General features: G+C 40.4%; 1 protein-coding gene across 1 annotated transcript in view; it reads left to right on the top strand.

The window, feature by feature from the left end:
• The window catches only part of SLC36A4 (solute carrier family 36 member 4), a 245,179-nt gene that overhangs the window by 66,148 nt on the left and 151,936 nt on the right, over positions 1 to 27,095 (top strand). The window contains exon 10 of the mRNA XM_077805422.1: positions 13,750 to 13,919. Within this exon, the coding sequence (XP_077661548.1) occupies positions 13,750 to 13,919 (170 nt within the window). The remainder of the gene's footprint in view (positions 1 to 13,749; positions 13,920 to 27,095) is intronic.

The raw sequence follows: 27,095 nt of genomic DNA, 5'->3' as shown, positions 1-27,095 counted from the left end.
GCCTTTAGTGTGCCAATTCACTCCCAGCTAAATACATGAGCACTCTGGCCAGTCACCATGAATTACATACAGGGTGACACCTGCAAATTCTTAGTCCCAGCCTTGTTCTCCCAGAAATATGCATCTAGTGCTGCTCAGTACCCTTCTGAACAGTACAAGCTCATAGAAAGTCCATCTTTTATTAAAGGAAAATGGTATATGCACCAGCCTTGTTACCTCAAATGGAGTTTCCCACACACTTTAATCCAAACACACTGGTTAAAATAAAACAATAAGATAAGTTTATTAAGTACAGAGAGACAGATTTTAAGTGATTACAAGTGACGATGCATAAAAATCAGGATTGGTTACAGAAGAAAATAAAAGAGTAAAACGCAAGCTAATACCTAATTTAGCAAGCTAAGTGAATTTAAAAATGAAAGGTTTTGCTTCACCATACACTGCAGTAAATTTCACAGGCTGGGTCTCCTTTCAGCCTGGGCCTCTTCCCCCTTAATTCAGTTCTTTGAGAGTCGACGATGTCATGAGCAGAGATGGAGGAGAGACGTAAATTCGAGGCCACTGTCTCTCATTCTTATACCACCCTCCCCTCTTTCAGAATTACCTCCTGCTGGGGTGAAGGTGACAAGTAGTCTCTTGTGGACATGAGGTCTGAACTGGCCCTGTAATTAAATGTAAATTTCTCATTCACATCTTCCCATTGCTCAAGAAAGCTTAAGTAAATGATAGCCCACTTGACTTTGTTGATACACTGGTACTCCCAGACACGTGTCTTTGTCACTGAAAAACTGGTTTGGGTCTGCTTTTCTAATTCTGGAACATGTTACAGCAATGTTATACAGTTTACATTTATAACTTTACATGCAATGTTGATACACATATTTCCCCAGGACAGTAATGTTCAGTAGATACTGCACTAGCTGTCTGCATGTCTCAAATAAACTAAAAGCCCATAAAAATAATCTTAAACAATGTACTTCAGATATGCCAAACAATTTGAAAATTGTAGTAATGCCACAGCACCAGGACAAGTATGTTGGAACAATTAAACTTATTTTTGTTGCAGGTCAGTATTACTATGTTAAGCCTCAAACCTGCAAACCCTTACTCTCATTAGTAACTTTACAAATATGAGTAGTCCTGTTTGCATAGTTTGCAAGATCAGGGTTTTAGTTATTAAGTTTCTTAGCTGTTCTGGGATTCAAAGCACTTTAATGCTCCCATTTAAAATAGAAATTGTTTTTCCATATAAATCATCTCTTTTTATTGACTGTGCAGTATTAATGCAGAGTATTTATGTACTGGTAGAATTCTAGTTTTGTATTTTAAATCTTAAACTAAAATACTAGCCTTGTAAATTAAATCTGCTGTATGTGTCAGAATTTAGTTTCTTTAGTTTTTTTACTCTTTCTCTGGAGTAAGCATAGTTGAGCTACAGTTTTGTTTCAAAGTGTACTTTAGATGATTTTACTGTAAAGGTAAAAATAACATGTACTATTAGAATTGTATTTTGCCTAGCATAAAGCACTTCCACACTAAATAACCTCTTTGAATGTTCATTGAAAAATGGTGTCCCAAAACCAAGGGGAGACATTCAGAACATATGCACCCCCACATATGGAGAAGTTCTTTGAAAGAAACAGCTCAGTAACATTGCTTGGATCTGATAAAGAGTGGTTAAAAATCAAACATTCACTCTTTACAATCACTCTGAAAGGGATTTGAAGACTCTGAGGGGAAAAGTTATCAAGGAAGAGACATTTTAAGGACATGAGAATATTACATCATGAAGTAATATGTTGCCCTTTGTGTGTTCTCACTTGTGCTGTAATCACAGTAGGGTCAGAGTGCTTTATAAGAAAAGGACTTTTGAACTGCTAACTTCCAAGTTGTGTGCATTATCTTGTGTCAGCTGGAAGAGACGGATGCTTGATGCTGATTTTCTCTGTTGCTGTGGGAAAAGCATCTGGCATAGTCAGGGTGACTCACTGTATTTTTGGAAGGACCACCTCTAGGAATGAGACAGTAGGGATAAGACTACATAACCATTCAATTCTTGGCCAAAATATGGAGGCCCATATTCTCCAAATAAATGGTGGGTCTTTATCCCCAGTTTTTCTGTGTATGCACACTGGATTATCTTTCCATTTCCCCCTGTAGATGGGCAGAGATGAAGCAAAGAGTCAGGTGGACACTTAAGTGGCATGTGGCTTCTTTTGAATAAGGTTCACTGAATGTGGTCAAAGGGGAAGTCACTGGGGTGTAAATAGGCTACAATCCATGGGCAAGAGGTAAGCTATGCAGGTTTCCTCTAGCTGAGGATCTGCTCCTCTATCTCTGTAATTTAGTAATAGAGTGGATAGTTGTGCACCTAAAATTCAGTGCTATTTTTCCTATCATACTCTATTATTTTACGTTTTGCCTCACTGTAAGAGACTTATTTTGTAACAGGAGCACTTGACTGTAGATGTCTTTTGTGAGAAAGGGAAACACTGATAAATTATATCAAATAAATGTTTTCTGTTTCTCTAAGTGTGCTTTATTTGTATTTGGGAAAATTGGTGAGCAATTTGTATCTGAGACAGAAACAAAGCGTCTGCCAAGTCTGGCTCTTAATTGAAACTGATAATTAAAAAGAGAAGGGAGGGACAGTTACCACATTCTTATCAGGATACTTCAGTGCAGTTTTCTGAAGAGGAAAAACAAAATGTAAGAATTGAAACATTTTTAAAAAAATGCTTTTGAAGAATCTAGGCTTAATTCTTACTGGTTACAGAAGCTAAATCGTTCCTTATCTGATTATCTGGAATCTGCTTGTGTTCGTATTTCTTAAGTCAAATCGTATAAAAAGTGCAGTGGAGATTTTAAATTGGAATTGGACAGTACCCTGCAGCTTGGTGCTAAGTCTGTGTAACAGGGTGCATGGAAGGCTGGGCGGCCTAGTGGTTGGCATGCTTGACTTCCAGCCCCTTGTCTCCTTGGCTGAGGTGCCTCAGTCCTTAAGGTGATGTGGTAGGCAGACTCACTCCACTAGGTCCTCGCCCAGGGCCCTGTGCAAACAACCTCCAAACAGGGACCTCCTGGCGGAGAGTCTAAGTTCATTGCCCTGGGCCACTTCCTACCACTGTCCTTTAAGTTTGGGGCATGTCCTTCAACTCAGGTAGTGCCCTCTTCTGGACCTTGGGCAGCTTCTTGCCATGCACTCAGCTTCTTCTGGGCAGGCAGCTGTAAGTTTGGTGGGACCTAACCCCACAACATCTCTATAGTTCAATCACCCAGTTCACTCAGATGCTGGGCACTTCTCGGTCTTGTCAGCAGTCTCCCTCGGTCAGGGACACAGGGCTTCTTCCCCAGTGGCTGTCCTGGCTAGTGATACTCCCCTCAGGCAGGGAGGCAGTTAACTCTTCACCAGTCAGCCCTGAACTGAGTCAGGTTCTCTTCTTTTCTTCTGCCTCCGAGCCTGTCATTGGCTGCAGGTATAGGGAGGCAGGGCTAACTGAGTGGTAGGTTATCTATAAGTTTTTCCATGCTGGTGTGAAGTTTCTAAGCTTCATCACAGTCTGATTGTACTGAGATACTCCAGGCAGGTGATGGATATACAACATAGTTTTTTGGTAGTGATTCCAATGATTAACACTATTTGAAATATAGGGGAAAATGTGTAGCATAAGTGACCATATCTGACTACTTGAGCTATTACAAAGGCTAGATTGTGGTTCTCAACCAAGGAATTTCAAGCATTTTTTGGGTTGCTGTTTGGTTCTTTAGGGAGGATCTGAGCAAGTTGGTCATATTTTTAAGTTTTGTAATTTAAGAGGCATATATAATCAGGAAAGAGAAGTATGTAATCAATGAACCGAGCTTGTAAGTTCCAGGAAGAAAACAGTATGGGCCAAAAACCTCCAGGCTGGTGAAGCAGGAAGTGGGATGGGTTATTTTTTGCAGAATGGCAAGAGGAAAAACAACATAAGGAAGACAACCAAGCCTAGAGAGTAACTACTGTGGGTTAATTTAAAGTATCTCATCTACTCTGTGCTGTGCTTGGGGCAGGAAAGGGCCATGTAAAGCGAGTGAGAGAAACCACAGAGGAGGCAGAGTAACAAAAGTAAAATGAAAGAAAAGCAAGGGAAAGTCCCAGTACATAATACCTGACTTTCTCTCCTCCGACACCCTCCCTACCCTGTGAGGGGAAAGCCCTGCTCCACATGGCCTCTCCTTGTAGCGTAATTTATCACACCAGTGGGTCATGCAGTAATTATATATGTGATAGAGGGGTTGCAGGACTGAAAAGTTCAGGAACCACTGGACTAGATTTATTAAAGCTGTCTGTATCCACAGAAACACGTGGCTGAGCTAGCACACAGCAGCATGAAAGCCATCAATATGAGATACTGAGTTAGAGTAGCATTGCCTTTTCAACATCCCTCAAGAGACCGTGGTCTGGTGCAGACGGCATACAGTGCTACCGCTCAATTCAAGTGAGTCAGATGTGTGCTTTTTTTTTTTTTGCCATTTCAAAATGCCATTCAGTCATCTAGTTTAAAATTTAATATCTTTAAAGAAAATCACTAAAAAAGATTTAAGAAAAGTGACTTAATTTCTGGCACCAGCAAAAAAGCCTGTTCAACGCAATTCTTCAAAAACCAAAATGTAATCCAGTTAAGAGACTAGAAACTGTGGGAAATGCCTTATCACTGTTGCCTTCAGGTAGAATGTTAGGCTCCATGCAGTCATCGCAACAGGGACTATACAGCGGCTGGAATCAAGTTGATAGTGAAAAACTGTTCAACCACTGGAGAAATAAGTGATCAACAGTAAAATACAATATTAGAATTATCAGCACTACTTCATGTTCTCCTGTTTTCTTTCTCCATCCATTGCAACATGGGCCATTTCCTGGATCTATTTTGAGCAGCCTTAGTTCCTTGATAAAGGTCAGTTCCAAAATTTGTCATTAAGACAAAGTCCCAGTGTAGATAGATTTTGATTTCTTATAAATGGTTATTTGCTTGTTATATACAGACCAGTCCTGCATCTTGTTTAGTGCCCTTTATTCTCACTGAAGTCAGTGCCTTCCGGAACCTGGTCCTAGATGAGATGAGGTCATGGTCCATGTACTCTATTTGGTGCCATCTGTCAAGGAAAGCATCTCACTCTGATGGAAGTAACTGTGACTGGGAACCAATGCTCCTGCTCAGTACAGTGTTTGGATCCAGAAAAGCTTAGAAGAGAAATAAAGATGAAATGTGACCTATGATGGCCAGCAGCAACAACACAAGAGCAGGCACATAAATAAGATTTTTTTTTTTTTATATTACACATCCTTACCGGTTATACAATAGCTGCAGTTATGGAGGCAGCTCAAACTGGACGAGTCCGGTAGGAATTCAAGCCTGTCTGCAAAGGCCTGTACTTTAAGAATTTAGGGGTATTCTTATCACTTGGCTAGTTCTAGAGATATAAAAGAAAGAATCAAAATCACTGTCTGCTGGTGTAAGGGCCTTCTCTTACTGTGACAGTCTGAGGCCCTGTTCTTAGGCTCAGGCCTTTGGCTAAGCAGCAGAGGCAGCCATAAGCTAGGAAGCGAACAGTCACATCCTCACATTCCAAACTAGTCACATTGAAATAAGGTGCTATTGGGCTGTCAGGCACTATCAGGACAGGATTGTATTCCTGTCACCTCCAGAGAAAGGGAAGTGCCTAGAAAATGTAAAAGGAAACTTAGTTTGATAGCATCCTGTCTGGCAAGAACTCACTTATCAATAGCTGGGATGTGAAATCCTCACTTCTGTATTGTTTTGTCATTATAGTTCCCACTTTGCTATTGTTTGTCTGTATAATCTCTGTCTGGTTCTGTGATTGTTTCTGTCTGCTGTATAATTAATTTTGCTGGGTGTAATCTAATTAAGATGGTGGGATATAATTGGTTAGCTAATCATGTTAGAATATGTTAGGATTGGTTAGTTAAATTTCAGTAGAATGATTGGTTAAGGTATAACTAAGAATATTACTATATAAATTAGGGGCAAACAGGAAGTAAGTTGGGATTCGAAAATAAGGAAAAAGGAACTGGTATTTAAGCTTGCTGGAAGTTCACCCCAATAAACGTCGAATTGTTTGCACCTTCGGACTTCGGGTATTGTTGCTCTCTGTTCATGCGAGAAGGACCAGGGAAGTGGGAGTGTGAAGGAATAAGCTCTCTAACAAGCAGGCACATAAATAAGATTTTTTTTTTATATTACACATCCTTACCGGTTATACAATAGCTGCAGTTATGGAGGCAGCTCAAACTGGACAGAGTCCGGTAGGAACCATAAATGAGCATGGTTGAAAGTTGGATGTGGTATATTGGTAATTAAAGTCCTGATTCAGCAGTATTCTCACTAAAATCAGTGATGCACATAGTTCAGTGCCATATTGAATCAAGGCCCAAGTATATGGATCTGTATCTTTCTTTGACTGTACCACTATCTTCTATTTCTTCTTCAGTTTGTGTAGCTTGTATTCCTTTAAATTCAAAGCTTAAACACAAGTTGTAGTGTTTAAAGTGAGGTTGGTGATGTTTGAACATATCTTGTACATGTAGTAAATTCTTTCATCTGTTCATAAATGTGGCATGATTAAAGGTCAATGAGCCACTGAGTAACAAGTGTACTTGGTAGCTAAATAGCAAGACTCACACTTTGTCTCCGTTAATAGCCCTGTAATCTGCCAGAGTTATTTTCTTACTTCATTCTTTGTTTTCATGGTGAAACATGGGTATTGCAGAGTATGATCATTAATGTTTAAACACATAGAGTAACATGATGGCATAATGGAAAATAAAATGGCACAGTGGATGCTGTAATTCAATCAGAAAATAAAAATAAAAATATATGAATGCTTCTGCACTGGAACTGAGTGTATTTATCTGCATTCAACTGATTGCCGTGATCTTGTGTTTTTCCAAAGAAATTAAAAAAAAGTTTAGATCAAACACATTTTTAACTTTAGAAAGTAATTCTATTTTTTTAAGAAGATTGTAGACTAAGTAATTGAATGGATTAATAGAGCAGTTGCAATTTACCAATAAGAAGTTCCATTGTGCTGTGGTTGGTAGCAAGGAGAATACATATTCAACTTTTTCAATTCAAATAGGAGATCTAGGTTGTATTTCTCATCATGATTTCTTCCAGCTCCCTTGGTTGCTGCAAGCTCCTCTGTGACCTTTGACAAGTCACATCACTTTCCTGGGCACAATGATATTTATCCACATTAAGATCTGTTAAACCTTTTGCAGTTTGGTTCAGTTAGAGAGGTGTCTGTTTTTTATCATCACCGTACACTGTATTTATTATTCTTTTATAGTAGCTTGCCATTCCTGCTTACAGCTGCATCTGACTTTGGCAAACAAGTAGGGAACTTCACCCCAGCTCCTTGTGAGGAATGGAACCTGGAGTTCATAGCAACTCAGCTTTATCCTCTTAAAAAACATCTTAAGGAATCTTTCAGTGATGTCAGTGGAAGAACTTTGAGCTGAGTTTTTCATAGATATTTAGGTCAGAAGGGACCATTATGATCATCTAGTCTGACCTCCTGCACAACGCAGGCCACAGAATTTCACCCACCACTCCTACAAAAAAAAACCTCACACCTATATCTGTGCTATTGAAGTCCTCAAATTGTAGTTTAAAGACCTCAAGGAGCAGAGAATCCTCCAGCAAGTGACCCGTGCCCCATGCTACAGAGGAAGGCGAAAAACCTCCAGGGCCTCTTCCAATCTGCCCTGGAGGAAAATTCCTTCCCGACCCCAAATATGGCGATCAGCTAAACCCTGAGCATATGGGCAAGATTCATCAGCCAGATACTACAGAAAATTCTTTCCCAGGTAACTTGGATCTTACCCCATCTAAAACCCATCACAGGCCATTGGGCCTATTTACCATGAATATTTAATTACCAAAACCATGTTATCCCATCATACCATCTCCTCCATAAACTTATCGAGTTTAATCTTAAAGCAAGATAGATCTTTTGCCCCCACTACTTCCCTCGGAAGGCTATTCCAAAACTTCACTCCTCTGATGGTTAGAAACCTTCGTCTAATTTCTAATCTAAATTTCCTAGTGGCCAGTTTATATCCATTTGTTCTTGTGTCCACATTGGTACTGAGTTTAAATAATTCCTCTCCCTCTCTGGTATTTATCCCTCTGATATATTTATAGAGAGCAATCATATCTCCCCTCAGCCTTCTTTTAGTTAGGCTAAACAAGCCAAGCTCCCTGAGTCTCCTTTCATAAGACAAGTTTTCCATTCCTTGGATCATCCTAGTAGCCCTTCTCTGTACCTGTTCCAGTTTGAATTCATCCTTCTTAAACATGGGAGACCAGAACTGCACACAGTACTCCAGGTGAGGTCTCACCAGTGCCTTATATAACGGTACTAAAACCTCCTTATCCCTACTGGAAATACCTCTCCTGATGCATCCCAAGACGACATTAGCTTTTTTCACAGCCATATCACATTGGCAGCTCATAGTCATCCTATGATCAACCAATACTCCAAGGTCCTTTTCCTCCTCCGTTACTTCTAGTTGATGCGTCCCTAGCTTATAACTAAAATTCTTGTTATTAATCCCTAAATGCATGACCTTACACTTCTCACTATTAAATTTCATCCTATTCCTATTACTCCAGTTTACAAGGTCATCCAGATCCTCCTGTAGGGTATCCCTGTCCTTCTCTAAATTAGCAATACCTCCCAGCTTTGTATCATCTGCAAACTTTATTAGCACACTCCCACTTTTTGTGCCCAGGTCAGTAATAAAAAGATTAAATAAGATTGGTCCCAAAACCGATCCCTGAGGAACTCCACTGGTAACCTCCCTCCAACTTGACAGTTCACCTTTCAGTAGGACCCGTTGTAGTCTCCCCTTTAACCAATTCCCTATCCACCTTTCATTATTCCTATTGATGCCCATCTTATCCAATTTAACTAATAATTCCCCATGTGGCACCGTATCAAACGCCTTACTAAAATCTAAGTAAATTAGATCCACTGCGTTTCCTTTATCTAAAAAATCTGTTACTTTCTCAAAGAAGGAGATCAGGTTGGTTTGGCACGATCTACCTTTTGTAAAACCATGTTGTATTTTGTCCCATTTACCATTGACTTGAATGTCCTTAACTACCTTCTCCTTCAAAATTTTTTCCAAGACCTTGCATACTACAGATGTCAAACTAACAGGCCTATAATTACTTGGATCACTTTTTTTCCCTTTCTTAAAAATAGGAACTATGTTAGCAATCCTCCAATCATACGGTACAACCCCTGAGTTTACAGATTCATTAAAAATTCTTGCTAATGGGCTTGCAATTTCTTGTGCCAATTCTTTTAATATTCTTGGATGAAGATTATCTGGGCCCCCCGATTTAGTCCCATTAAGCTGTTTGAGTTTCGCTTCTACCTCAGATATGGTGATGTCTACCTCCATATCCTCATTCCCATTTATCATGCTACCATTATCCCTAAGATCCTCTTTAGTCTTATTAAAGACTGAGGCAAAGTATTTGTTTAGATATTGGGCCATGCCTAGATTATCCTTGACCTCCACTCCATCCTCAGTTTTTAGCGGTCCCACTTCTTCTTTCTTTGTTTTCTTCCTATTTATATGACTATAGAACCTTTTACTATTGGTTTTAATTCCCTTTGCAAGGTCCAACTCTACTTGACTTTTAGCCTGTCTCACTTTATCCCTACATATTCTGACCTCAATAAGGTAGCTTGCCTTACTGATCCCTCCCTTCTTCCACTCCCTATATGCTTTCTGCTTTTTCTTAATTACCTCTCTAAGGTGCTTGCTCATCCAGCTTGGTCTACAACTCCTGCCTATGAATTTTTTCCCCTTTCTTGGGATGCAGGCTTCCGATAGCTTCTGCAGCTTTAATTTAAAATAATCCCAGGCCTCCTCTACCTTTAAACCCATAAATTCTTCAGTCCAATCCACTTCAGAGTTCCCCCTGTGCCTCCTGTATTCTGAAATTACATGACGGCTTTTTTCCTAAAAGCCTCCCACAGTTTACCAGTGACTAACCCAGCAAAATTTCAGTCTCTCTCAGAAGGCTAAGCAGTACACCTAACCTCTCTGGTAGCCCTCTCCTGTCAGACAAAATGGAGGAGGAAAGGTAACTCAGCAGCAAAGCTCTGGGAAAAGACCAGATGTTTTTCCCCACTGAAACATCCATCTTAGGACAGTGCAGAAACTAAAGTCACTGCCTTCCTTGTGCAAAAAACTTTCAGAGGACTAATGTCCCATGTTGGAAGCATTAAAAATCAAACATCAATGATGGAAGACATATTTGAAGACTACTGGTATCTGGAAGTCAGGCAAACAAAAGGCAGTAAGTCCTTGTGAGTCGAAGTGGTGGGCCTGGAAGAGGCAGCCCATTGCAGCAATTTGCACATACTGGGATTCCCTGAAGAGACTGAGCATGGCCAAACTTGTGCAGAAAGTTCATCCCATTCACACTCACCAGAGAATAAACGTTTAGTTATCAAATGAGCACTTTTGTGCCTAACCCAGCACAAAATATAATTCCTACATCCATTGTAATTAAGTTTTAGCATTAAAGAATAGTTTTGTAGGAAAGCCAGGGAGCTGGACAAACTAACATGGGGAGAAAAGTCACACAAAGTTATGCTCTTCCAAATTCTCAATAAAGATAATGTGCCACAGCAATCTCTGTTCCAAGCCACTAAGCAGATGGCAAAGCAAAAGAATCTGCAGTATTGCATGTTCTACCCAGCAATTTTCAGTGCAAAACATTAGGAGACCACTTCAGAGGTTCTATACTGCCACAGAAATTGAATTCTTTTGGAGGAGTGAGCAATTTTGATCTCTGTGGCAAGACAATTACCTGTGCTGGCAGTTAAGATTCTTTTTTGTATTTCTCCTCCCATTTAATCTGATCACTTATTGATGGACTTATGTTTCTAAAGGCTGCCCAATGCAAACTTTACCTTCTCCACCATTAGGACTTCATTATGAAGCAATTCCATGCTTCTTTTTGGAGGAATACCTGTAGTGTGGAAGGATTAGTTTAAGAAAAGCATCCTCCTTGCATACAGATTCTTTAACTTTCCAAAATCTGAAATTTTGAAATGCCTCTAAATAAGGTAACTTTTTAGAGTACCATTTTGCCACTAAATGTATTGGCTACCCCCAGAATGGCAAGTGTGTTAGAAATATAAATAGATGTACTGTATTGGCAGTGCTAGTATTTGGTGAAAGCCAGGAAATAACCATCTATGGACCAAATGTAGGGTAAGGAAGTAAAAGGTTCTCCTAAATGGAATAACACAGTGTAATGTAAAGAAGTCTTTATCTTTTGCATCCACTTAGACCCCCTTCTGATAATTTTAAATTTGGCATCAAAGACACAGAGGACTATTTGTGATGTGAAGGCAGTCCCCTAGAGCCTTAATCCACATTATTTTAGGGTCTGAATTTTTTCGGAGGGATGTGTGCATCCAGATATTCTCTTGAAGCCATAAATGATTCTTGTAAGCTACTTCAGTTCAGAAAAAAGAAACCTGAATAAATGAGCAGGAGTTGTGGATTCTTCAGGTTACCTTGGCAGCCAAGTAGATGAGAGTTTATATGTCACATACCAAGGGCGGGTAGAGTGACTTGTTGGAAATGGCAGAACTCGAAAGACCTTTAAACATGATCTTCATTTGATATAACAATAGATGAAGGAATAATATATTTATATAAAGTATATCTCACTGAATAATGTACATTGGTAAGACAGTGCTGTCCAAGTGAGATTATATGTTCTTTGGTCTGCTTGGTCTTTTCTTTTTTTGGTTCAATTCTTGGTGTGGCCCTGTTGCTGTCCTCAGTTTCTTTTGTAGTTAGCACGTCCTCCGTCTCTTTCTTTTAACAATAATGATTCTGTATATTGTATTTTAATTGGTGAATGAAGTGTTTTATATTCTGTTTTCTTCATTACCTTTGTTATAAATTGAAAATAATAAAAATATTAATCCTAGCCCCCCTCTGTATCTCATTTTAAAGAACATGATCATTGAGTAGTAGGCTAAGGGATCATTGGATATCAGTGGCAGTGAAAGGAGCAGGATGCAATTTTGTAGCTGCCCTTTAATCCTTACCTGCAGCATTTAAAAAAACATTTTTTTTGCTATATCAACTCTGGAGTCTCTAAGTAGTAACTGAATTATATTGTTTTTAAGTGGTTTTGTGCTGTGAATACATTTGCTCTCAATTTAGTCCTGTGAGAGAAGGCTAGAAGCTAAAAAGTGACCCAGCACTCTGATCACTTGGCACCAATCAGTTCCATAGGAGAAAGCAGACTAGGGATGTGTAGCTAATTAGCTGATCGGTCTGGGATGGCTGATGAACCAATTAGCCCATCAGCTGAGGGATATAAGAAGAACACTGGAAGGAAATTGGTGAGAGAGGGTCTGGGCTGGCTGAGCTGAATGTGTTCAGAGGTCTGATGGAAGGGAGAGATCTCTGTTCCCCTGTGGCCTATGGGAAAGGGCTAAAAGTAGAGAAGGACTGTAAATAATTTGCTGCATGAGCTTGTATTGGTGTTGGTGTTGTGAATGTAAATAAATCACATGAAGTTTTCCATGACTGGACAGAGTCTGAGACATTTCTGGGGCCTCAAAGGACAGGGATGGAGCACACCCTCTTTTACTCATTTTTTGTCCCTATTTTACTCATTGTTTGTGATCTGAGCCAGATTTGCAATATAGCTCTGAATTAAACTAGCCTTTCACATCCTGGTTCCAAATCAAACACATTGTATGGACTGGATTCTTAGCTAGTGTAAATCACAATAGCATTTAGTTTTGTCAGTTTACACCAAGTAAGTATCTGACCCACAAGGGGTGGCTTTTCTTATCCTTCTGTAATTTTTGTCAGATCTTTGTTTGGAAGATGAGTGAGGTGTCTACTTCTCTAACTTTTGCCAGTATCAGCTCACAGATGTTGTCAGTGATTTTATTCAGTAAGTGCTGCAAAACATTAAGAGCTTGAGGAATCTCCTGATATTCCATTCTTCAAAGATGCTTCAGTACTGCTAAGTTTTGCAGCTTTACTCTGATAAATTCTTACAGCTTTTCTGCAAGATGTAGCAAAAATATGCTTGTCTAGGAGTGTCTTCACTATCTTTGGTACATGGGTTAAATATGAATTAAAATACTGTGTGCGCAGACCAATTGGACTTTCCTTTTAAAATGAGAGCATCATTCGTCTTTCTGTGAGAATTTATTGCCTACTTCCCTAGAAAAGTGATTTACTATGTAATTTGGTTTCAGCAATGATGAATTATTTAGGGATGAACCAATAGGTCATCATAAGATTAGGTGTGTTACCTGTAGTGTCCTGATTCTAGTATGAATAGCTTCCATTCTGACTATTTCAATTCACTCTACGTTTTCATCTGGACATACCTGACCGAAACTATAGAGTGGTGTTGCTTTGTGCCTTTAAACAGCTGTTGCTTTCTTCTAGAGATGGCTCCTTTTCCGTGGTTGAAGTGATTCTTCTATTGTGTGTGTACAACATAACAAATATATGAACTGCTTTGGATCCTTCGGTAGTATTACTTATTATAAAAACCAGACAGCTTAAGAAATAGTTTTAAAGGAAAAAATTCTTAGAGAGAAGAGATAAAGTGCAGGAGCATTTGAAAATCATTGACTCAGTGTTCTTGTTATGTACTGTTTCTTTTTCTTCAGGTGCTCCCTCTGGAAAATAGAATGAAAGAAACCCAACGTTTCACACAGGCACTGAACATTGGCATGGGAATTGTTATGTCCTTGTATATCACTCTAGCCACTCTAGGATACCTGCGCTTTGGGGATGAAATCAAAGGCAGCATAACTTTAAACCTGCCACAAGAAGTATGGTAGGTGGACATATATGATTTAAAATTCTTACTCTAAAGGAGTTTCAAAGATTAAATGTTGTCTGTGGTGGGAGGAGGAGGGAGGGTTACATTCCGTATACAAGAACTTTGTGGTATTTTATATCAGGATCTAAAATGGGTGACACTGAAAGATGAATACAGTAGGGGAAAGGGAATAGGAGGATTGACAAGTCTGAGTTGTGACTGAATAGCATAATTTTTAAGATGTTTGTTTATGCAGAGGTTGAGATACTTTACAGAGCTACACTTTCAAAACCAGATGATCTGCAAAATTGCGAGCCTGCTCTAGCTTCTCTAGCAACCCATGTTAATGTGAGTCAGTAGGCGTCTGCATATGCAGAGTTACCAGTCCTTGAAAATTAAATTACGTGTACACTTACATCTTCAGCGCATGCAAATGAAGTTTTTTGAAGAGGTACCTGTTCCACTTTCCTCGTGGGATGCAGAGATGCATTATGTACCTGATTTAAAAGAACCATTACTATTTGTTCTAATGTATCCTTGTCAGCACTAATATTTAAGCCCTGGATATGTGGACTACCTATTTAGGTATTTAAAAATTCAGTTGCCTTTTTTATTTTCACATATGGATCCTCACTTTTTAAAGACACCTAGGGTTCCATTTAAGGATGAACAGTTTATCCAGAAATTACATGGCCATGTCAAGTTACACTTCAAATTAAAATACTAAAGTTTCACATGAATTCTCTTACATCATGAGAATAGTTTAAGCACTATAATTATATTATATGGCCCCACTCTGATATGCTCTGTGTTCCTGTTTACATTTTTAAGTCTCTGACAGCATTACCGGTTTCCAGTTTTTTCCTTATCATTGAGTATCTGTGACCCAGATTAATTTTCCTCAGATGTGTTAGCTTGCACTTTTCCAAGCTGAATTTTAGTATGGTTTATGTGTACATTTGAACAGTCTTCTAGTAAGAGATGCCAGAATTCTGTGTGTAGAAATTCTGCAAATTCTGAGAATATAGGATCTCCTTCTAAATTTTTGTTATCTCTAGCATATCTGCAGTACATAAGCTGTACTGAGTTTTTGGCCATTCTGTTGCAAAGATATGATCTTCATGCACAGTAATTACTAAATTGTTTATATTTGTGTTACCGTACTGCCTAGGAGTCCATTGTGCTAGGTGCTGTATAAACACAGAACCAAAAGACGGTTCCTGCCCCAAAGAGCTTACAATCTTAGTGTAAGACAAGATGGATACAGAGAGATGGGGGAATACAAGGAAACAATGAGACATTATTGGCCAGCATGATAGGTAATGAGATCAGCATGCCAGTAGCTTAACTTCTGTCAAGTTTTTTTTGTAGGTAAAGGGCAAAGGGTTTTGAAGGATGGTAATTAGTTAGTTTTTGGATGTTAATGAGAAGCTCCTTCCAAATGTGAGGAGCAGCATGGGAGAAAGTTCCATTGGTGTCCTTATCACTGTAATATTCTAGAAATGTCACACTCCCTGCTCAAATGGACACACAAAAAAAGTTGGAATAAAAGATCTTAAGTAATGAAATGTTAAACAATAAAAAAATAGTATTGTCTGTTAGTTTGGTGCATTTTTTGTAGACTTTATGAAAGCAGTCAGTTTTGCTGAGGGATATGACTGTTTATTGACTGGAACAATAACACCAAGAGAAGTTTGTTGGCGGTCTCATTCATTTCAAAGTCATGTCAACTCCTGAAGCCCAACTGAATGGCAGATAAATTTAAGCACCCTTTTGTTATATAAACCCATGTAATGTGGCATTCCCAGTGGATTAAGATAATCTAGTGTTGGAATTTGAGGAGATGATTGTGATAAAGAAATTTTTAGCTAAAAAAGGTTGTTAATTGAAAGGGAACTTATGCATCATTTAATCAAAATCAAATGGGTGCTCCTAATAGTTTTGAATCATAATATATGAATGGGCATACACTCGATGAGACAGAAAAGGTGTAGATAACAGCCAAAAGGAATTACTATACCTTGCTACTTATTCTATTGTAAACTCTTGGAATTCCCTGGAAACCACAAGAAATTGTTGAGGCTAATAGTTTAGCACAATTTGTAAAAGGAAGAGACATCTGAGCATGAACAACAATAACGAAATATGTTGGCTAGAATGAAAAGAATTTGTTCCTTATGCTCTAGAATATAATGACATTGCTTTCAAAGCTGGAAAAGAAACCTCTGACACCTTTACTTTGGAGTGCTTTGCTTTCCAATGAACCATAAGATACTGCCACATCTGGGGATGGATATCCAATAAAACTATTTATTTAATCCAAGCTCATCTTTTTAATTTGTCTTATTTAGGCCCTGTGCTTACTCGCCACACTCTTTACTTGCTCTCACCTTAAATACATTTGTAAGCAAGCTACGTCTCCTTCAGCATGGCAAAGAAGAAAGAGAAAGATACTGTTTGGTTTTATTCTTATCTTCAGATACTTGGGAGATGCTCTGTGATGGAGTTTATATGGGTATTTAAAGATCCTAGATAGTGTAGAAAGAAAAGGAGTACTTGTGGCACCTTAGAGACTAACCAATTTATTTGAGCATAAGCTTTCGTGAGCTACAGCTCACTTCATCGGATGCAGTTTCCACAATATGCATCCGATGACGTGAGCTGTAGCTCACGAAAGCTTATGCTCAAATAAATTGGTTAGTCTCTAAGGTGCCACAAGTACTCCTTTTCTTTTTGCGAATACAGACTATCACGGCTGTTACTCTGAAACTAGATAGTGTAGGTAACATAGTCCATATTTGGATGTAGGCCTGAGTACCTTTAGTTGGCCAAATGTTCTAGTTAATGTTAGCTCAAGTTACTATTGCTAAGAAATGTTTGAAAGAGCTTTTAGGTATGTAAGCAAAAGGTTATTAGGATAAAGTCACTCAAATGTCCTAGACTCTGACCCCACCTTTTAAACTACTTTCCAAGTGTTTTAATTCATGCACTGTCATGAGAATGTGTGGAAATGAGCAAATGTTCAACACTGACTAGCCATTAATTATATTTAAACAACCAAGACACTTATGTCTGTGGTCTAAGTGGAAGCTTGCATATTAGCTCCTTATCACATGACACCTTCTTGCTTCCTGTTTTCAGGAGACATCTCTTTGTGGTTAGCAATGAATCAGATTATTACATGTGCACACTATACTGGACTCTTCATTGTGATTCCAAGACCAAAGTGCCAGGCCATTGGACTATGATGAGCTATAGTCAACATGCTCAAACCCCTAATTGGATAAGAGTGTTCCCTGGGGCAAGGTAGAAGAGTAATTTATTCCCATAAAAGATGCCAATCAAGATCAACTAACTCCCACATGCGGAAGCACAGATTACATCTATCATTAATGAAGTTATGGGTAAATATCAATGTGTTCCAAGCTAAGACCAGTCACATAAATTAGAGACCCAAAGAAGAAAAGGAAGGTATGAAAATCCTTCTGTTCAGGAATTTGAGGATGCTCAAATTCCTCCAACATCCCCTGTATGTGTCTTTGTGTGTTATTAACTGTTCCCCAAAGGAGACACTAAACCCTTAACATTGTTAATAAAACAATAAAGGAACTCTGAGTTAAACCAGAATTGTTCCCAAGCTTCTGTAAGTGTAGGATTTTAGAAAATCTGTTTCTCTGCCAAAATGTGATGGGACGTACAAACCCCACACTGGCGGGTAAAGGAGAAAGTCTGGGCCCAGAAAGCCCTGTCCAGCCACTGCTGCTGGGCATGCTCACACTGGAGGTTGAGCTCAAAAGGGAGCAGCTTAGCTCAGTCAGGGTAGATGGAGCACATAAAAGTTCTGCTAAAAGGATCATTGGACCCTGAATGACCCAAAAGAGGCCACGGATACAGAAAAGCTGTTAAAATGGATGCTGGTGAACCGGCAACAGCAGGCAGCCCAGCAACAGCAGCAGCAAGGGCAGATACTACAACAGACTGTGGCCCAGGAGCAACAGCAAGAGGCCCAACAGCAACAATAGCTAAGTCAGGGGCTGGTGACCCAGCACCAGCCACAACAAGAATGCCTGATGCAGCAGATGGTGATGCTGTTACAGCCCTAGGGGGCATCCAATGTCATGGTGCCTAGACCCATAGGAGAAGCTGTTCCCACAGGGTTGCTCACCTAGCTCACAAAAATGGGTGTTGGAGATGATCCTGAAGCATTTCTGGTCACATTCAAATGCGTAGGGATGGATTTAGTGGGACCTTCGGAGAAGAGAGCGTCAGGATTCCATTATATACTGATGATAGTAGACTATGCCACACAGTACCCTGAAGCCATTCTGCTATGCATGCCTAACACACTTATCATAGCAAACGAGCTCATGAAAGTCTTCATGAGGGTTAGGATACCAAAGGAAATACTAATGGACAGAGGATCTAACTTCTCATCCAGGTTGATGGAGGAGCTGTGTAAACTGCTGAGAATCAAAGCCCTCCAAATTTCTGTGTACCACCCACAGATCGCCTCAAAAAAAAGTTGCAGGTGACTCCTGGGTAGTAGCATGTGGTATGTTCCTGTAGACAAGAAAAACAAGAAATGGACTTAAAATAGTCTTGTTAGCTTTTAAGGCATGCTTAAATGTCGCTACAATTCTGAAGCACTTAGAGGAGAGGAAAGTGATCAGGAACAGTCAGCATGGATTCACCAAGGGCAAGTCATGCCTGACTAATCTAATTGCCTTCTATGACGAAATAACTGGCTCTGTGGATGAAGGGAAAGCAGTGGACATGTTGTTCCTTGACTTTAGCAAAGCTTTTGATACTTATGTATGGGGGTGGGTTTTTGGAGGGGGGTGAGGGAGTGAGAGAACCTGGATTTGTGCAGGAAATGGCCCAACTTGATTATCATGCACATTGTGTAAAGAGTTGTCACTTTGGATGGGCTATCACCAGCAGGAGAGTGAATTTGTGTGGGGGGGTGGAGGGTGAGAAAACCTGGATTTGTGCTGGAAATGGCCTAACCTGATGATCACTTTAGATAAGCTATTACCAGCAGGACAGTGTGGTGGGAGGAGGTATTGTTTCATATTCTCTGTGTATATATAAAGTCTGCTGCAGTTTCCACGGTATGCATCCGATGAAGTGAGCTGTAGCTCACGAAAGCTCATGCTCAAATAAATTGGTTAGTCTCTAAGGTGCCACAAGTACTCCTTTTCTTTTTGCGAATACAGACTAACACGGCTGTTACTCTGAAACTTTTGACACTGTTTCCCATAGTATTCTTGCTAGCAAGTTAAAGAAGTATGGGCTGGATGAATGGACTATAGGGTGGATAGAAAGCTGGCTAGATTGTCGGGCTCAACGGGTAGTGATCAATGGCTCCATGTCTAGTTGGCAGCTGGTAAAAGTGGAGTGTCCCAAGGGTCAGTACTCGGGCCAGTTTTGTTCAATATCTTCATAAATGATCTGGAGGATGGGGTGGATTGCACCCTCAGCAAGTTTGCAGATGACACTAAACTGGGAGGAGAGGTAGATACGCTGGAGGGTAGGGATAGGATACAGAGGGACCTAGACAAATTTGAGGATTGGGCCAAAAGAAATCTGATGAGGTTCAACAAGGACAAGTGCAGAGTCCTGCACTTAGGACGGAAGAATTCAATGCACCGCTACAGACTAGGGGCCGAATGGTTTGGCAGCAGTTCTGCAGAAAAGGACCTAGGGGTTACAGTGGACGAGAAGCTGGATATGAGTCAGCAGTGTGCCATTGTTGCCAAGAAGGCCAATGGCATTTTGGGCTGTATAAGTAGGGGCATTGTCAGCAGATCGAGGGATGTGATCGTTCCCCTCTATTCGACACTGGTGAGGCCTCATCTGGAGTACTGTGTCCAGTTTTGGGCCCCACACTACAAGAAGGATGTGGAAAAATTGGAAAGAGTCCAGCGGAGGGCAACAAAAATGATTAGGGGACTGGAACACATGAGTTATGAGGAGAGGCTGAGGGAACTGGGGATGTTTAGTCTACGGAAGAGAAGAATGAGGGTGGATTTGATAGCTGCTTTCAACTACCTGAAAGGGGGTTCCAAAGAGGATGACTCTAGACTGTTCTCAGTGGTAGCTGATGACAGAACAAGGAGTAATGGCCTCAAGTTGCAGTGGGGGAGATTTAGGTTGGATATTAGGAAAATCTTTTTCACTAGGAAGGTGGTGAAGCACTGGAATGCGTTACCTAGGGAGGTGGTAGAATCTCCTTCCTTAGAAGTTTTTAAGGTCAGGCTTGACAAAGCCCTGGCTGGGATGATTTAATTGGGGATCGGTCCTGCTTTGATCAGGGGGTTGGACTGGATGACCTCCTGAGGTCCCTTCCAACCCTGATATTCTATGATTCTATGATACAAAGTGTTCTGCTAGTCTCTTTGTAGCAGGACGATATGGAACAGAACATATGTGCTGAATTACATTTGAAGCTAGGAACCTCTGAAATTCTTCTGAACAGAACTGAGGTCCATTATCACTCATCAATTGTAATGATAGACTAAATTGGCTAAACAAGGTACGAAGGTGACCAATGCTCTTGGTAGCTGTAGTAGCAGTCATTCTGAAAACTTCTGGCCTTTTCGAATGGGTATCAACAATCACCAAAAATATATAATCTAGTGGTCTGGCAAAATCCACAGGAATACGTGTTCAACGAGTCTGGGATCATGACGAAAGGTGTAGAGGATCATGCTGAATTTGCTGACATGTAGTACAGCACTTTACCTTCCTTTCAACTTCTTTGTTGATGCCTGGCTATTACTCTTGGTTCTGACCTTCATCTGTACAATGCCAAAATGACCCTCACAAAGGGCTTCAAAAACATGAGATTGAATTGATCATAGAATCATAGAATAACAGAGTTGGAAGGGACCTCTGGAGGCCATCTAGTCCAACCCCCTGCCCAGAGCAGGACCAATCCCAACTAAATCATCCCAGCCAGGGCTTTGTCAAGCCTGATTTCAGAATGATCACTCACATTCCCCGTAACATGCAACCTAGATTCACAGATAATTCATATTGACATGATATGAATTTTGTAAATTGAGGATTCTTATTATTCAACACTGTACCCTGTAGTACCATTCCCTTCATCTTCCTTAGTGGTTTCTTTGTTAATGTTTGTGTTAGTGATGGGTAATCTATCCATCAAATTGAGATAAAACTCTTTTTGTACAAAGTTTCTTTGGGTTGATGGGAGCTTAGGCATGGCGGGTGCGACAGCCCAGAAGCATTGCCATGCTGAGCCCCTTCACAGAGTTGAATAGATAGGAATGACCTGAGAGTAGCAATCCCCATTGTTGCATACAAACAGTCACTAATGACAGAATTCCATGTTGCAGGCCAAAAATTGAAATTAACAGGTGTTGATCCGTAAGCAAAGTAAAATATTTATCATACTGATAGGTATTTCTGAAGTTAATGCTGAGAGCTTCTTGCTATATTTGCATGTAGTTCTTCTTAGGGGCAATGGGGTTCATGAAGCAAAGTCCATAGGTTTCTCCATGCCATCAGAGAAAATATGGGAAAGAACTGCACCCACTCCACATGGTGTGCAGTTGCAATGAATATAAGAACAAAGAACGGCCATACTGGGTCAGACCAAAGGTCCGTCTAGCCCAGTATCCTGTCTTCCCATAGTGATCAATGCCAGGTGCCCCAGAGGGAGTGAACAGAACAGGTACTCATCAAGTGATCCACTCCCTGTCACCCATTCCCAGCTTCTGGCAAACAGAGGCTAGGGACACCATCCCCGCCCATCCTGGCTAATAGCCATTGATGGACCTATCCCCTATGAACTTATCTAGTTCTTTTTTGAACCCTGTTATAGTCTTGGTCTTCACAACATCCTCTGGCAAGGATTTCCACAGGTTGACTGTGCGTTGTGTCCTTTTGTTTGTTTTCAACTTGCTGTCTATTAATTTCATTTGGTGACCACCTAATGGTAGCGAGGTATCCAAATGCATAAAAACTACCTCAGATGTCAACCATTTCTTTGCTTCCTTAAATGTACACAGATTCTAATTTTTTTTGTGCTTGTAACTGTTCATGTAAATGTACACTGATTTTCATTTTTGTGTGCTTGTAACTGTTCACGTAAATGTGTCAATATTGTTGTCAGATTAGGCAGAAATTTACCATAGTAGTTAAGCAGTCCCAAGAATGAATGTAACTGTGATATGTTTTCTCACAGTGATTCTGGAAAAATCACCTTGTTTCTCTGCAATTTCTTAAAGCCCATAGCATTCATTTCATGTCCAAGATATTCAACTGAAGGTCTGAAAAAATTCACATTGCCTCAATGTACTTAGTTCATGATTTTCCAAATGTTGCAAGACAACATCCTAACTTCAAAGCTGAGCCTCATGAGCCTTTCCTGTAACTAGGATGTGATCCAAATAGCATTGAACTCCATTCAGTCGTTTCAGGTTCCCATCCATGGCTTTTTAGAACTGGGCAGGTGCCAATGTGATACTGAAAGGCAGCCTATTATAGCAAAATTAAATCTTTTTCCATGTTGATTGTGAGATATTTGCTAGATGCCAGATCAATCTCCATTTGTAGGTATGAATTTAGCAAATTCAGTTTACTGAAACACTGTCCTCCATTAAGAGTATCAAACAAATCTCCAGTACAATGTAGTGGATACTGGTCTGCACATAAAGCAGGATTCAGTGTCACTTTGAAATCTCCATAAATTGGGATAGAGACCTCCTTCTTGATCACTGTTGCAACAGGGATAGCCTGCTCATTGAGTGAAACTGGTGACAAGACTCCAGTATTCTCTAAATGGTCCAAATCAGCTATTACCAATGGCTTCAGACCATAAGGCACAACTCTGGGCTTGCAATACTTTGACTGACTTGTCAGATTTAACAAGTATCAGAGGGGTAGCCGTGTTTAACAGATTTAACAGTGAATTTTACTGACATATTGCTCATCTGTCCAAGTTCTTTTTCAGAAACTTTGGAGTGTTTGTCCAGTATTTCTTGAGGGTTTCAAGGTGCTTTTGTGATCGCCTTGATCTCTGTCCATTGCACCTTGAGCATCTTGAACCAAGTTCTGCCAAATAATGGTTGATATGTTCCTTCAATCACATACAAGGATAAAATGACTGCTTGTCCATCTGCTTGACCTTTCACCTGGAGTATCCCTTTTGGGACTAACTTTTCCCTGGTAAAAGTCTTCAAAACCATGGAGGTTTCTTTCAAAGGAACTTCTGACAAAGTCTTGTGATAAGTGGATGCAGAAATCTGTGACTAGCAGCCCCAGTATCAAGCTCCATTCTTGTAGGAGCTCCCTCAATCCAGGGTGTGACCCACATGCCATCTCTGACTCCAGCGTCTGTTAACACATGCAGTGCTAGATCTTGGTCAGTGTCATGAGAGTGGTTTCTTTTTCCACAGTATGAATTCCTGACTTCCATCCTTTTTTAGGTTCAGTTTTCATAGGTGTCTTCTTGGATGGATGGTTACTTTGTGTTCCTGGTTGCTGAGCGGTGCAACAGTTCACAGCAATGTATCCTTTCTTCTGGCACTTCTGGCAAATGACCTGGTGTGCCCAGCAGTCATTCTCAGCATGTGTAGTTTGAGCACAATGGCCACGCAGACATTCTTTACATTCCCATTATCCTCTGCCTCTCTGATTCAGGAGATGAACTTTTCAGTTCATGCTACATTCTAGAGAATCCATCTTTGTGGTTTCCATGGCAATAGCTACCTCAACAGTCTTCTTGAATGTAAGCGATGATACAGTAAGTAACTTTTGACAGGTTTCAGAGTAGCAGTCGTGTTAGTCTGTATCCGCAGAAAGAAAAGGACCACACGCCACACAACAGAACCACTAACCCAGGAGCCTATCCTTGCAACAAAGCCCATTGCCAACTGTGTCCACATATCTATTCAGGGAACACCATCATAGGGCATAGTCACATCAGCCACACTATCAGAGGCTCGTTCACCTGCACATCTACCAATGTGATATATGCCATCATGTGCCAGCAATGCCCCTCTGCCACGTACATTGGCCAAACTGGACAGCCGCTACATAAAAGAATAAATGGACACAAATCAGACGTCAAGAATTATAATGTTCAAAAACCAGTCGGAGAAAACTTCAATCTCTTTGGTCACTCGATTCCAGACCTAAACGAGGCAATTCTTCAACAAAAAATCTTCAAAAACAGACTCCAACGAGAGACTGCTGAATTGGAATTAATTTGCAAACTGGATACAATTAACTTAGGCTTGAATAAAGACTGGGAGTGGATGGGTCATTACACAAAGTAAAACTATTTCCCCATGTTTATTTCCCCCCCACACACACACACTGTTCCTCAGACATTCTTTTCAACTGCTGGAAATGGCCCACCTTGATTATCACTACAAAAGGTTTCCTCCACCCACCCCAGCTCTCCTGCTGGTAATAGCTCACCTTAAGTGATCACTCTCATTACAGTGTGTATGGTAACACCCATTGTTTCATGTTCTCTGTGTATATAAATCTCCCCACTGTATTTTCCACTGAATGCATCCGATGAAGTGAGCTGTAGCTCACGAAAGCTTATGCTCAAATAAATTTGTTAGTCTCTAAGGTGCCACAAGTACTCCTTTTCTTTTTTAGCAGGTAACTTGTTTCAGATCTGTTTATTGATTAATCCAGAGGCAAATTGGTCATGCAGGGCATCACTTAATGTTTGTCTGAACTGACAATGATCTGACAACTTCCTTAGAGCAACAACAAACTGTGCAATCGACTCTTCACTTCCGCGGTGTCGCTGATGGAACCAGTATCATTCTGCTATCATCAATTGGGTAGAGGAGAAATGTTCTTCCATTGGTGCAGTAATTGTGGCACACGTCACATTTATGGACATAGTTGGAGCCAATAGGTCACACAACAGCCCATATTTCCTCGGACCCATCGCTGTCAATAAGATGGAAACTCATTGTTCATCTGGAATGGAATTGCTCAAAACATTCTGAGGTACACCACCCATGACAGTCTGTGAGTCTGTCATGGAAGTCACCGATGCCATGACTTTTGCAGAGGCCAGTGCTGGCTCAGCAGGAGCAGTTTGAGTGTGTGGGAGGGGGCTCAGGGCTAGGGGCAGGGGCAGGCTAGGGGCAGGAGGTGCACTCACCTTGGGGTGGGGGGTGAATGATGGATGAGTCATCTGCTGGTTGTGAGATTATTATTAGGCCAAGTGTTGTTTGAAACACAGTTTAATAGGAGTGTCTTGTGGATTACATCTCCTCTAAACTGTGAACACACACAACTCCCATATGGCAAATGGAGCAATTGTTAGCATGAAAAAAATATTAAGTACTAAGTAAATTTTAGTACTTTCAGTTTCTCTGAATGTGATTTACTTCAGGAAATAAGAAGAGTTAGTGCAATGTATCATCCAGTTGTCTACAAATCTTCTGTGAGTGGTTTGCAGACTGACCATGGTCCATGCATCACAGATTAAGAAGTAGTGTACTTAAATTCATAGAAGATACGTTCATCGGTGGCTATTAGCCAAGATGTTAAGGGACACAACCTCATGCTCCAAGTTTCCCTAAACCTCCAGCTGCTAGAAGCTGGGCCTGGACTACAGGGGATGGATCACTTGGTATTATCCTGTTCTGTTCATTTTCTCCGAAGCACCTGGCACTAGCTGCTGTTATAAGACAGGATACAGGTCTAGATGGAGACATTGATCTGACTCAGTATGATCATTGTTATATTCTTAACTTCTTATGACAAGCTGTCTGAGGCAGGGGCTCTCTCTGAGTTACGTATTTGTTCATTACCTATGTGACAGTGCCCCCCCATAAGGCTTTATGGAAATATACTTATGAATGTATATATGACATAACTAGAATGTGTTTTATGCTACATATACCATGTAACATATCTCTGTAAACATTATGATCTAATATTAATCCTATTTGTATGTATATATCATTTTTGTATTTGAAGTTATGAATATTGATTGCATACTTGTTTGATTCAGAGTAGGTTTTAGTGAAGCAGTCTGTCAGCTTCCTGAGAAAAGACTATTCTCAGTAAGTGCCCAATCAAGAAGCCCTTAAGCCAGCAATGAACTTGGAGACGCCAATCCACATCTGGGCTTTCCCAGGAATGTGGCTTGGCTGGTAAGGAATCAGTCATGCATGGACATGTGGCTTGTCCAGGTGACTCCAAAACTCCATTTTGTAGTTGGACTTTGCATAGGAGAGAGGAGGGAGTCTCCACCCACAAGAGAAAGTCTATTTAAACCCCTGGGAGATCCCTCCATTTTGTCTTCAGCTGGCTAAAGAGAGAGCCTTCCACCCCCAAAGATACCTGAAAGAAACTGGAACAAAGGACAGTAACTACAGGGGGTGTGAGTGATTGCTGGACCCAGACTAGAAGGAGGCTAGTCTGTAAAAGAAAGCTTACTGGAACTGGTGAGGTTTTTATCTGTATTCAGTTTTATTACTGTACTAGACATAGACTTGCGTGTTTTATTTGTATTTTGCTTGGTAATTCACTTTGTTCTGTCTGTTACTACTTGGAACTACTTAAATCCTACTTTCTGTATTTAATAAAATCACTTTTAATTTATTAATTAACCCAGAGTATGTATTAATACTTGGGGAGGGCAAACAGCTGTGCATATCTCTCTATCAGTGTTATAGAGGGTGAACAATTTATGAGTTTACCTTGTATAAGCTTTATACAGAGTAAAACGGATTTATTTAGGATTTGGACTCCATTGGGAGTTGGGCATCTGAGTGTCAAGGATAGGAACACTTCCTAAATTGCTTTCAATTAAGCCTTCAGCTGTTAGGGGACGTGGTTCAGACCTGGGTCTGGGTTTGCAGCAGGCTAGTGTGTCTGGCTCAAACCAGGCAGGGCACTGAGGTCCTAAGCTGTCAGGATAGGAAAGAAGGAGCAGAAGTAGTCTTGGCACATCAATTAGCAAACCCCAGGGGTGTTCTGTGATCCAACCCCTCAAAGCCTAGTGCAATGGGGTTGGTGCTTCTAAGTGCTACCGCAATATAAATATTAATGTAGTAGACCTAGCTGTACAAGTTAGAGTTAAAGGAAAGTCTGGCACATTTTGCATCAGATACATCGAGAAGGGAGGTTTAGAATAGTTGGTTAAAGTTCTGGCAAGTAAAATATTTTTTTACTTTTGTC

Source organism: Eretmochelys imbricata, chromosome 1 (assembly GCF_965152235.1).
Source record: "Eretmochelys imbricata isolate rEreImb1 chromosome 1, rEreImb1.hap1, whole genome shotgun sequence".
Classification (NCBI taxonomy): Eukaryota; Metazoa; Chordata; order Testudines; family Cheloniidae; genus Eretmochelys; species Eretmochelys imbricata.
The sequence above is the reverse complement of the archived record's forward strand: the minus strand, read 5'-3'. Positions and strand labels throughout refer to the sequence as shown.